Source organism: Dermacentor andersoni, chromosome 3 (genome assembly GCF_023375885.2).
Source record: "Dermacentor andersoni chromosome 3, qqDerAnde1_hic_scaffold, whole genome shotgun sequence".
NCBI lineage: Eukaryota > Metazoa > Arthropoda > Arachnida > Ixodida > Ixodidae > Dermacentor > Dermacentor andersoni.
This window is the reverse complement of record NC_092816.1, coordinates 89,938,387-89,951,578: the sequence shown is the minus strand read 5'-3', so window position 1 is coordinate 89,951,578 and position 13,192 is coordinate 89,938,387. Positions and strand designations below refer to the sequence as shown.

Genomic DNA, 13,192 nt, shown 5'->3' with positions numbered 1-13,192 from the left:
GCAGTTAAAGCAAGTTCCTGCAATTAGCAGGAATAAGAACACAAGAGACAGAGCATTCCGGATGTCTCGGCGTAAGTCGAGCGGCGAAGACGACACGGAACGGAAACGAAAAACTGGGAAGAGTTCCGACTAGAGCCGGCATAGGCTAACAGAAAGCCTCGCACTGCACGCCTCTTCATGACGTCAGGAGCAGGCCCACATACGAACAATAATTAAAGAAAAGATGTCTCCAAAGAGAGTCTCTGTAAACCAACTGCGCAGTGCTATCCACCTGTGAATTATAAGCAAAATTATTCAAACCAGAAGTACAACGTCTCCCAATTACCACCGACCTCATGACGTTTGAAGAGAGGGCATCCGCGTGCGAACGCACACAAAGAGCAGCTGCTTTTTTTCGCCGTTCAATTTGTTGTCAGCAAAACGTAAAAAAAGAAAGCCATGGAAACGAACATACTGCATATTGCACGTGAGTGAGTGAGTGAGTGAGTGAGTGAGTGAGTGAGCGAGTGAGTGAGTGAGTGAGTGAGTGAGTGAGTGAGTGAGTGAGTGAGTGAGTGAGTGAGTGAGTGAGTGAGTGAGTGAGTGAGTGAGTGAGTGAGTGAGTGAGTGAGTGATGAGTGAGTGAGTGAGTGAGTGAGTGACAATTTTGTTCTTCTCGAATTAAGAAGTTTTTAGCTCTATTGAATGTATAAGCACGCCTATGCGCAGACGATATCGTAATTACCCCTCAAGGTCAGGAAAAGCGCAAACTGGAAAAGCATTATCCGCCACTTTGCTAGCATTCGACTCTCAGGAAGTACCACATGGCACTCAGGAACTGCCACTCAGTCTCAGCCAAGTATATCATACAGAAAAGCAAATGGAACGAGCTCCAATTTTTTTCTAAGAAGATAATACGGTGCGCCACTAATTGAGCAATCCCCGAGCCACGTCAGTCGATTTCAGTCAAACCTTACTCGCCTGAGCAAATAATGAGACGAGTTCATTGTTCCTTTTTTTCTTGTTACATCGATATTTCGTTCAAACGGGTTCTTCCCCACACTGGAATACAATGGCGCAGGAACTTCCAGTATTCCTATGAAAGATTTTTTACATGTCCGTCGCTTTAATCGGTATTTCTCTCTTCCGCCACACGTATCCACAGCGCGAAATTGAGCATGGGGAATAAAAAAAAGTGATAAGGAATGATAAGAAAAACAGAGCGCTACAATTATGAACAGCACAACATTATCTTAGCCAGGCCACCAAGTCCATACTGTATATACGAAATATATTCAATTTATCAACCAAATATCACCCCGTGTGAAATTCCGTACGGCGTGCGGCTACCGCATCAACTACCGGGTTAATCTACATATTGCAGACTCGGTTATAGTGAAGCAACCCTACAATCTTGCGACTGTTATAATTAGAGATGGGAACTTTGAGCGAAATGCCTTTTTTTTTCCTTACGTCTTCGTCTGGTCTATTCATCATTTAAGCACGAACTATCGGTCTGGAAGCACCTTCGTGCCACTTTTATTGTGTCGGTCAATGCATATTTCGATGTTGGCGCCTATATTGCATCTTCAGAGCCTCGAAATGCCTTTTTGGCGTGTTCTATCCTAGCTTTACTTTGTTTGTAATGTTATCACCTGCTAGGGAACTTGGCCGAAGGGAACTGATTGTTACTAACAAACACATTACCATTGTAAAGGCTGTTAATAATAACTTCGCCGCAGACCTATCAGAAGTGTATTCTTGTGTCAGCTATGCTACACGACAATACACTTGAAGGTGACTTAGCGTAAATTGCGTCCACTTGACATTTTTAGTCGACATCACCGAGATACTGGAATGATGCGGCACGACGCCGACCCAGAATCTAGGGATAATTTTGGACGTTGAAGGAAAGGTTCGTCACCAATCCCGAAGGGCCTGTTGGTGATTGAGTTCAACAATTCAAACTGCCTCGGACAAAATTCCGTGGTTTTTCGGTACTGAAACAACGGTCAAAGATTCTGACCGGTGAACATTATGCACTTCAGCTAGGGCATTGGATCATCGATCATCTCACCAGTGTGCGCTAAGTACAAGTGTGAAGAGACCATCAGTCATCATCTTTGCCAGTGTTCTCGCTTAGCCAACGTCAGACTCCTCAGTGTGCCTTGAATAGACTGGACGACAGGCCATTTACAGAAGCAAGAAGCGAAGACCTTGGGAGCCTGGCGTCACAGCTCATTAGCCCAAAAAGCAGTTCGAGCGCTTCTTCACTACCTGAAGGCAACAGACTTGAGTGCCCGACTATAGTCATCCTGCACCTAACTTAGTGCATGTGAAAGTGCGGTATATATTCGTTTTTTTCTCTCTCTCTCACTCCCCTTTCACCTCCCCAAGTATAGGGTAGCAAACTGGACTCAGTCTGGTTAACCTTCCTGCCTTTCCTTCTTCCCTTCCCCTCTCTCTCTCTCTCTCTCTCTCTCTCTCTCTCTCTCTCTCTCAGACGTACAGATCCATCTACCGCCATCTGCACTCAAGCAACTTAGTTTACTCCTGCTCTACGAGAAATATAGCGACTGCACACACGTCTATACTGATGGCTCAAGTACATCAAACAGTTGCGGTGGCGCTGTAGTTATACCGCCAATGGGAATAACTTAGCGGTTCAAGAGTGCCCCTACTACTACGTCCACATCTGCAGAGCTCGCGGCTCTCAGCAGTGCGCTTCATGTGATCAACGCAGAGAGTCCTGAATAATGGGAAGTCTTCAGCGATTCAAGGCCGGCCTTACAATGTGTAAGCCTACAGTTGTTTCTCCGACATGGAACTCACGATCAGCTGACCTGCGAAATCGTGGAACTTGTCCATCACTTGAGAGGAAGAGGCCATGATATCTCTTGTATATGGGTACCAGGTCATTACGGTATCATTGGAAATCATGTCGCAGATAAGGCAGCTCGAACGTCAAACAATGAAGACCGCTGTGTCCCCATTTCTCTCTCAAGTACCGACGCTGCGTGACAACTTCGCATTCTAGCACGAACACTCTCCTTAGCAGAGTGCAATACCGCAAATACAATGCACGCCGGTGCCCACAGACTAAACCCCCTTCGCTGCAACTCGGACCTCCGGCTGGAATGCACTGACGCGAAGCGTCTCTTCTGTGTCGGTTGTGGCTGGGAGCTGCCTTCACGAAAACTTGTTCAGCACTAATTAGAATAGCTGACATTCCTGCATGTGATGTTTGCGGATGCGAGAACATTGACCACTTATTGTGTCACTGTCCTCAATCTCAAGCATAAAGACATTCTATGCCCAACATATTCAGGAGACTAGATGATCGTCTTCTGAGTGAACAGACAGTACTAGAACACCGTCCCCACACATCATCGACTCAGAAGGCACTGAAGGCACTTTTGTGCTTTGTGAGAACGTCTGGTTTGAACGAGCGGCTTTGACTCTAGTACTATCCGTGCACGTCTCTATACACCCTCTCTCTCCCTTCTCCCTCTCTCCCCTTCTCCCTTCACCCAGCGTAGGGTAGCCAACCAGGCTTTTGACTGGATAACATCCCTTTCTTCCTTATACTGTCCTCTTTCTCCCTGACGTAGATAAGTTCCGCTAACTTTTTTGGATGTCGAGCGTTCTTTTTCTGCGTACACACCAATACTCAATGATAAAGGCGCAACATGAAACACGAATATCTCGAGAAGGTGCCTTGTGTGTCACTGCTCTCACAACTTCTTCTCGTGGTTGTCTGGAGACATTAAAGTTTATATAGATCTTGCAACCTACGCAACTTCCATTATTCCATTTTAACGAGAAAATAACAATTAATTTGATAAAAAACGAGTTTAGTGGGCTGTTTTCCTTAGAAAACGGTTATCCTCAAGTGCATAGTGAAAGCTCTCCTTATTTGAGCCTATAGCATGCCTGAAAAACACTCTTTGGCGCCTTGTATGCCGCAAACGACAGCTTTAGTACCTGTTATAGGTGCCTAAAACAGTACTTTTAGTGCCTAAACTTCCGGTCTCTAGTTATAATGTAGCAATCCTATACCTGTAAAGGTTGGCTTATTTCTTGATGTTTTTAGAGAAGCGCTCAGTTAATAGAAAAAAATTACTTCCTTTGTAATGTAACTTTTTTTTAGGGACTCGCTACTTTGAACTGCTCAAACAAGAAAAGCAATTCTTATTTCAAAGCTATTAACTAATTGGACGAGGTACTGCACAGTCCAGCTTTCCTAAGCCGATCCGCCCCAATATTGAGCATTTCTGGCACGCCGCATGAGCGATGAAACCAGCCGTAAGGGCTCTATCTCGATTATACCACCATCAGATGTGCTAATATTAGAACGAACCATTACTCGTTCAAACAAAAACAAGCAAAAAAGAAAGACAACTCGGGAAAGGGGGGCGGGACGGGGGTACTCATTTCGGAAACTATAAACGTTCATGCTCGTAACCTTCTTGAAAAGAGCGGCCGCTATAGAAGCACGCTCTTGAATATTGAGTAGCCATTTAAGGTTTCGCCACTGCCTATTTTAAGCCTGCCGTTAGCTTGATACAAATGACGCGCATAACCATAACCTGCTAGCAGAAATGGCAAAGTTAGCACGACAAACGAAGCAGGTTAACAAAAGATGAGGCGTCGTTCCTACAAATAGCACGTCGCCGTACTTTGAAAGGCCAACGTCGAGGTGGCCCGTACTGGTGATTTAACCATTAGAAAAAAAAAAAAAAAGATCAAAACTAATGTCTTGCTCGGTAGTCGTGCAGATGGGACGCATTGCTGAAAGCGCTCGTCGCACGCTCGTTAACGGGATAGAAGCCGCCATCTTTAATCGATAAGTGCTGCGATGCTCGCAACCACCGCTTCTCCAAACGCTTGACGGGACTCTTGTCTAAACACAAAGGCTGTCGCAGACCATGGGTCCCTATTGTACGCGCAGCGCACACGCGATGGATTACAATCACAAATCGATTATTCGTCGCGTTGGCGAAAAAAGGTGACAGCTGGGTATGCGAGGAAAGACTTGACGGTTTTTTATCGAATGCGAACACGCCTGCCGCGCCGTCGGTTCGATGGCTACGGGGTTCTGACGCAGAGCACGTGACCGAGAGTTCGATTCGTAGTCGAGGCATTCGCTATGACGGCGAAAAGCGAGAAACGCTCATGTATTTCTTTTGTCTTTCTCCTTTTTTTTTTTATGGGCGCGGTAAGGAAACCCTGGTTTTCAACATTAATCCGGACACCGTCATCTGTAGGGCGTCTCGTAGCCTATATGTTTAACGGAGTAATTTGACTTGGCATGATATGAATGGGGATACACGAAAGGAGGTGGTGAGAAGGTGGTGGGTGTGCCATTCCGCGGGAGCCAGTGCTAGCCTAACTGGAGGAATCCGTGAGCGCCGACAATTGTTCCTCTTGAGTACTATATCTTTCCGCGAAACATAATGCACTCGTACGTCAGCTGTATAAAAGCGCTAGTAGAGCGGTTTTTTTTTTTTTTTTTTTTTAGGCAGTGGTATACTGTGCTCTGGTTAGTTCCTCTGCTTTTCATCCTTTAATTTCTCTGTCTCGCTCTCGCTCTCTCAGTCTCTCGGTAGGTTCAGAGTCGCACAAAAATGCAACTCAATGACGCGCGCCTGACCTGCTTTCGCGCTTATTCTCGGCCCCTTCGGTAACACTAGATGCCCCACACGATTGCGCACAGCATTTCAACTGGCAGTTCGACGTAACAGATATGCTGACTACGACCTTTGAACTCGCGTCGCTAAGACGCGAAGGGTTCCCGATCAATTCGACCATCCACGGCTCTTGGGACGTCAGCCGTTACTGTAGTTGTTGAGATAGCGGAAGAGAGAGAGAGTGTGTGTGTGTGTGTGTGAGAGAGAGAGAGAGAGAGAGAGAGAGAGAGAGAGGCAGGGACGTTTACCAAGGGCTCGTCCCGTTAGCTACCCTGCACTTGGAATGCCATGTAAACAAGGTCGTTGAGACTATGAAGGAAACCGTGGTGACATGAAGGAAACCGTGGTGACCTCCCGTTCAGATAGCTCACAGCGACTGAACGTGTAGACGCGCTGGTTCATTTAAAAGCGGGTATACTGATATCTTGCGCAACGCTGACTACTGACTGCGCAGTATAGTACTTGGAAAAGAAGCACCGCTTCCCTCCCCTCGACAGGCCTTCACCGAACGCGCATTGTGCTTGCGAACGTAGCCGACAGGATTCACGGAGGGACTCAGCTGAAAACCGAAGAAGCGCTGCATGCATTACATATTGCCCGTGTGGACTTAACTGTGCTAAAACACGCGACAGCGGTTACCTTGTGGCTGGTTGCGGTAACAAATGCAGCCTGCAGCACTGGTAGGAACCAGGGAAATAAATAGATGGACAAGTTAATGGCGGTTAGTTGCTCCAGTTAAGAGCAACTAAATGCGAAAATCATGCGCGACGAAAACGTGGAGCCTACAGAGACATGTCGATTTGTATGACAATTCATCGTAATGGCAGGTATATATATATATATATATATATATATATATATATTGACACAATATGATTTCAAATTACGCGCGCCAGCCGCTTCCTGCGCCCGTCCAGCTGTTTACTGCTACCTGCGAAAGATAGCGGCAGTGAAGCGGGCAGCACGGGCTCGCAAGGCACGCGCAATCGGAGCAACGTGCTATGAGCGCGGGACACGAGGGAAGAAGAAGTGCGGTACTGCGGCGAAAGAGAGAGAGAGAAAAAAATATTTATTGAATTATAAAATGGAATTCTCGCGGATCGAGGTCTTCTCTTCTTCACGCTGTCTTCTCGTCGAAGGGAAGCCTCTTCAGCACGGGTGGTCCCTCAGTCCAGGGCTCCACTGAGTTTGGCCGCGTCCCTAGCGTGCTCCACCATCCTTCTTTGGACGGCGAGTTCGCAGCTGACGAGCCGGCTCTCCCAATGCTCCGCACTCGGGGGTTTATGATCGCGGAATGCGTCGTTTCGTTCGCACTCCCAAGTTATGTGATAGAGTGTGGGTGTAGCCCCGCACCAGGGGCAGGTGTCCCTATACTGCGTTGGGAACATCTTGTTGAATATGAAAAGGTTGGGGAAGGTGTTTATCTGGAGCCTACGCCAGCCCGTTGCTTCCTCCTTCGTCAGCGCTTTATGGGGCGGTGGGTACTTGAATCTAGTCCCCCTGTAGTGTTGCAGTAATTCCGAATAACTGTCACTGAGGATCCCGGCGTAACTAGCGCGGTACTCCTGCTGCTGCCCAGCCCGGAATCTATTAGCTCGAGCTAGACCGTCCGCCGCCTCGTTACCCCTTATGCCCTCGTGTCCAGGTATCCAGATCAGATTGTGTTTGATTTTCGCCTCCTCCGAGGGGTTACCCCCTCTGAGGATCCTAAGGGCAGTTTTGCATATTCTGCCCCTCATGTAGTTGCGACAAGTCTCTTTCGAGTCTGTGAGAATATTTAGCGATTTATTCTCCCTATATCCTTGCATCGCCGCCAGCGCCACGGCGATTTCCTCGGCTTCAGCTACGCTCCGTATCTCGGCCGAGACGCACGAGACAAGCTTTTCCTCCTTGTTCATTACTACCGCGATGGCCTTTGCCTCGCTTCCTATTAAACTTATGCTCGCGTCCGTGAAGAGAGTGTTCTCTTCTCTAGCCACTGTCTTTTCTATGTATTCGGCCCTAGCTTTCCTTCTGCCTTCGTGGAGCCTGGGATCCATGTTCTTCGGTATAGGCTTTACATTAAAGGTTTTCCTCATTCCCGCCGGTACGTCCTCGTTAGTGGTTCGGCGATCCTTGAAAAATTTTTGACGAAGCGTCTGTAGTAGGCGCAAAGTCCTAAGAATCGCCTAACAGCCTTTTTGTCGGTCGGTTTTGGAAATTTCTCCATTGCCGCAGTCTTCTCAGGGTCCGGGCGAATGCCTTCTGAACAGACGACATGGCCAAGGAAAAGAAGCTCGCGGAAGCCGAAAGGACATTTCTGCGGTTTTATCGTCAGACCGGCTGATCTAATAGCTTCCATCACAGCCCGCAGTCGTTCTACATGCTGCTCGAAGGTGGTAGAAAAAACCACGACATCGTTAAGATAAACGAGACAGGTTTGCCATTTCAGACCAGTGAGCACAGTGTCCATCATCCGCTGAAATGTGGCAAATGATTGATTTAAATTTGAGCCAGTCAATGCATTGGATGGCTCCGGAGAACTTGGAGCTAGTCAGTTCCTCAATCGTAAGACAAGTTGGGATGTGGTCACTTCCCTGCGTTTCCAAGGCCGAGAACCAACTTGAACCCTTCTATTAAATGAATGCGAAACATAGCTAACGTCGAGGCAGCTACTATGCGTTGTTCCTCGCAAATAGGTGGGGCTTCCATAATTTAACAATGTTCTCGTTCAGAGGCAATGGACACCTTTCTTCTGCCCCTCGAGCGAACCTTGGAGCTTCCCCAGAGATAGTGTTGGACATTGAAATCTCCAGTGATCACTCACGACGGTGGAGCCGTTGTCAAAATTTCCCGCAAGCGCTCGCAGTTTAGACGACTTGATGGTGATAAGTATGCTCCCAGAATAATGAAAGAGACCGTGCTCTTCTTCACAGTCAAACACACGCGCTGGTTTTCTTTGTCAAGTGCCACGGAAGGACGAACATACGTCAAGTCAAGGCGTATAAAAACAATAATCTTGCTGCATTGCCCGTAGGTGGAGGACATAATGCACTCATACCCGGACAGTCTGATGGGAGATGACATGTTTGGCTCACAAATGACAATAATGGGAAACTGATTAATGAATACAAACTGTCGAAAGTCGGACATACGCGACTTAAGCCCTATGACGTACCATTGAAAGACAGGTGCATTCTGGACCTCCTCTCGAAACGATGGCACCTGGCGGGCCATTGCTTTACCCTAGAGCCGCAAGCACTGCACCCAGCGTCCAGCGCGCTCTGCGCCGACGGGGTTTTCATGTTGCTGAGTAGAACACGCATAGCATTCATCAGTGACCGCAACATTATTATAACCTGGCGATCATCAGGTGTCGTTGCATCAGCGGTTTGTGAGGGTGTCGATGGCGGCTGTATTCGAGGTGTCTTCACGGCAAGTTGTGAGCTTGGAAGTGCGGGCCACACTGCTGGATGATCGAGTTTTGTCACTTTCTTCGTTTTCGCGGTATCTTTCATGGTGGCGCTCCGCGTTGATGTAGCAGCCGTTTTGGCGGAAGACGGCGTGTTACTTGTTGCGTCGTTTCGTTGCGCTCTTCGGTGGCGATACAGTCACCGCCTAAGTGTAGCGGCAGCCTCGTTGTGTGTTGAATGATCCCTAAGCATGCGCTTTAGAACCGAGAATTCCTTCCGGACCCTCCAGAAGCCCTTCGATGAGGCTTTGTGGGAATCACGGCAATTAGGGCACTTCAGGACAGTCACGCAGCCGGCGTCTTCTGAATGCGACTTGGCGCACCGCGGGCACACGGCATTGTTCACACAGACTATTTTTACATGCCCAATCTTAAAGCACTTCTGACATGGCAGGGGCTTCGGTATCAATAAGGCCGAATTGCGTGGCGGACATGGCCAACTTTTACGTGAGGCAGTCTCCCTGAAACACAAGCTTCACGCAGCGTGTGTTTCCGAGTCTGGTGAGATGCGTGATGAGAGTTCCTTCTGTTGTTGGCATTATTAATATTGGCAAGTCGTCGGCCGGAATAGAAACGTCGACGTCATAAATGACGCCATCAGGGCCTTTATCGCCTGCAGGGATCATTGTTCGCACTTTTACTTTGTCGATTTCCGTAACATTCCGAGGACTTTGTAGCGCGCTACGATGTAAAACGTGTACAGCCATGGAGGACATTCTTCCGTGAGTTTATTCTCACGTCTTTAATCTCATTCGGTGGGATGCCCTCGAGTAACAAAGAAAGAACCTGCCTGTTCAGGAGCCGCAAATTAGTCATATGATTCACGGGGCAGAAGAGGACAGTGTGTAGCCAGCGCTGCATATCCTTCACGGTTGAAACACTTGCTGGCGATGACGCCCGCAGCCGTTTTCTTTTTGCCGTTCGGCTCATGACAACCTTGAAGTCATCGTCCGAGGAGTCGCAGCTGCCCGAGACGAAGTCGATGGCTTCGCCGTTTTTGTCGCTCGACTCGCTGCCACGTTTCCTGGACGTAGGGTCGACCGGACGGCTTCGCGCCAGGAAGGACCTCGGAAGTTTCTTCGTTCGTTGCCGCAACGAGGGAGCGGCAGCGCCCAGAATTTGGTAAGAAACAAAGCGAGAATGCAGAGACAACAGTTCCAGCTTTCAACTAAATAATCGCTTCGTCGTCGTCCTTCAGCGAAAGAGAGAGAGAGAGAGAAAGCAGAAAGAGGAAAGGCAGGGATGTCAACCAGACGAGCGTCCGCTTTGCTACCCTACATTGCGGGTAAGGCAAAGAAGGAATAGAAACAACATCCAAGAATAATGTACCAGCCAGTGGTAGTCACTTAATGGCGTCCGCTCACACTCATACGGTTCTTTCCCAGCAGCGAACGCGAACTTGCAAATTGCTTAAACAGCCTCTGTGGGATAGAAAAGGAACTCACTGCACGGTGCTAACAATCTTTTGACATTTGCTATCAAGAAATTTCAAGGACAGTAAGAGAGAAACAATAGCTTGTTTTCACTGGACGCATTTCTTCTGCAAAAGAACAATAGACCATCGATGGCTTGTTTTCCGTGCGATATGCCATGCGACGGCAGCCGCCGAGACCGATTTATTGCGTCGTGCTTGCTCTGTTGTGCATCTTTCGTCCACATAGTTTTATTTGTAATTCCTCTTTCTCTATGTCCTAATTATAACTACATTTTTTTCGCTGCTCATCAGAAACGGAGGTCACAATTTTCGCGATTGAATATAGGAGCGCAAAAAAAAACAGGATTCGTATTGACAAAATACCTTTTACTTTATAATCATTCGTAATAGAAATTTCTAGCCAATGGAAAGTGCACGCGCACGTGCAGGCAGGCGTATGTAGAGGCAAGCGTACGTTGCACGCGCTTGCAGTTCTTACGAAATGTTGACTCCCGGATCCAAGAAAGAATAACTTCATTCATACTTACATATAATTTATGCTAAACAAAATAAAATATGGAAGAAGGTTGGCCTCTTCACGAGATTTCAATTTTGTCACGGTCGATCATAATAGACATGCTCGTGCAACAGCTTGCGCGTTTATTCGTGTATTCGTATATGCTCTTTGTTGTGTACTTCTTTTTTCAGCAGCAGACAAAGGGCGAGCTGCGTAAGAATGAGAAGCGTGGCGAGGTTGCATGCGGGATTACTCATTCCGACAGCCGCTGCGTCTCATTACGTAGATGTTACGTTACCGTACACAAGAGACATGCAGTGCCCCATAGTAGTATCAAAAAGCGAACATACAAGCGTACAACATAAAAAAAAAAGATCCATTTGGGGACGGGATGTGGGCAAGTGAAGCTCTATGATGGGGTAAACCTGACAGCTGTTTCCGGTGAGCGAGACTGATATCCTCGATCGCTCATTGCATGACGCAATGCCCCTGCCGAGCCGCAAGAGCGGCACACGCGTTATTTCACTGCGTTCAAGAAGGACGCTGTAAGATAATTTACACCCTTAAAGGTGAAAACGGGCGTAAATCAATCTAGAAACCCCACCCTTATGCCCTGTTTGGGTGTAAGGGTGCGAGTTGTAGGCCGTTTATGCCCTTACTCACACTTTTACGCAGGTCTAGCGACTCAACGCGAAGTGGAAGCAATGTCTCCAAAAGTGGTTTGTAGAAAATAATGTCCTTGTGATAGATCACATATCATCCCTATCCTGAGATGACAGGGTACGCGCGACCTACTTGACGCTTTGGTGATTTCATTATTTTTCAACCTTCTTACTTATATTTGTAACTTTTTGGGGTTATTTCTTTTCTTGTTTTTTTAAGATTCTAGGACAGCTGGATCTTCGGCGGTCTACTTCAGCATGTTTAGAGCAGTCGACAGACGCCACAACTGAGTCGCCGCGGCCAGCTTGTGGCGCGGCAGACAGGGTCTTATCATATAAAACGCGCTTCCTAAAATTATTACTATTTTTTTTTTGCTCACGTATAGGAAGGTTTAGAACTGCGAGCGAAGGTCCATTGGTGAGGAACGCCCGTAAAATGGCGCACCTTCATCAATAACGGAACTCTCCCTCTCTCTTACTTCCTCGATGTCGACTTAGGACCCGTTTCGTCGGCTGACGTGACTCACCGTGGCGGCGACAGCTCCGGGGACGGTGTCCACCACTCCGCACGATTCCCTGATCATGTCGGCGACCCACGCGGTCAGCAGGCCGGCCTGCCTCGATGGAACTCGGCTACATTCCACCAGAGTGGCCAGCTTATCCAACTGACGCTTCCGCCACGAAGACGACGACGACGACGCCATTCCCGCTCGTTTTCCAGAAACCGACGATCGTTGTTGCGCTTTGTCCTCCATTTCTTTCTTTTTCTCTTCCTTTTCTATCCACTATTTCGAACACGGCAGACGGCAAACACGACAAGTGTCGCCAACCACGTCACAAACACAGATCCTTGGGACAGAACGCGTAGCTGTACACGGACACAAAGCAGCCTCTCTGGCAGCAGCAGCAGCAGTAGCAACAGATGACCTGTGCCATTTTCGTCATGCTGTAATCGTAGCACATGTTCGAACACCTTACATGCTGGCGAATCTTCACCGATCTTGGTGACAGATAGATGCTTCATGTATCCGGAGCTGTCTGACGAGGTCTAGATGGATGGCTGCCGCGGGAGGGCAAGTGGCGTAGCAGAATACGGTACACGGCAGCATTGTTGAAGAGAGACCACCAGCTTTAACCGAATCTTGCGCGCTGATAGGCTAGCTGCCCGCAATATGCACCACAATCAGCCTTTGTTCCATTTCGCGTATGCAAATTTTTACGAGCACTGCGCTTGCAACACTCCAGGGGCACTTCACAGGGGCGCCTGAAAATTTTGAACCTCACGGTCTTGTCCCTCGTAAGAAAACACTGCTCCCGCGAAAACTGGACAACAAAAAAAATTATCCGTGACCGACGCTCCCTTTCGAGTCGTTGCAGCCCGCAGGGAATGTGCTGGATAAATAAATCACACGAGCAAGCTCGGCAACGTGGCACAGCAACCGCTACACGGCGACGCGTGCAGCCCGTAAATCTATCTAA

The 13,192-nt window shown here is 48.1% G+C and overlaps 1 protein-coding gene across 1 annotated transcript in view; it reads right to left on the bottom strand.

The window, feature by feature from the left end:
• LOC126542456 (uncharacterized) overlaps positions 1-12,787 on the bottom strand; it is a 581,200-nt gene extending 568,413 nt beyond the window's left edge. The window contains exon 1 of the mRNA XM_050189555.2: positions 12,241-12,787. Within this exon, the coding sequence (XP_050045512.1) occupies positions 12,241-12,468 (228 nt within the window). The 5' untranslated portion in view covers positions 12,469-12,787. The remainder of the gene's footprint in view (positions 1-12,240) is intronic.
• Positions 12,788-13,192: the final 405 nt, after the last annotated feature.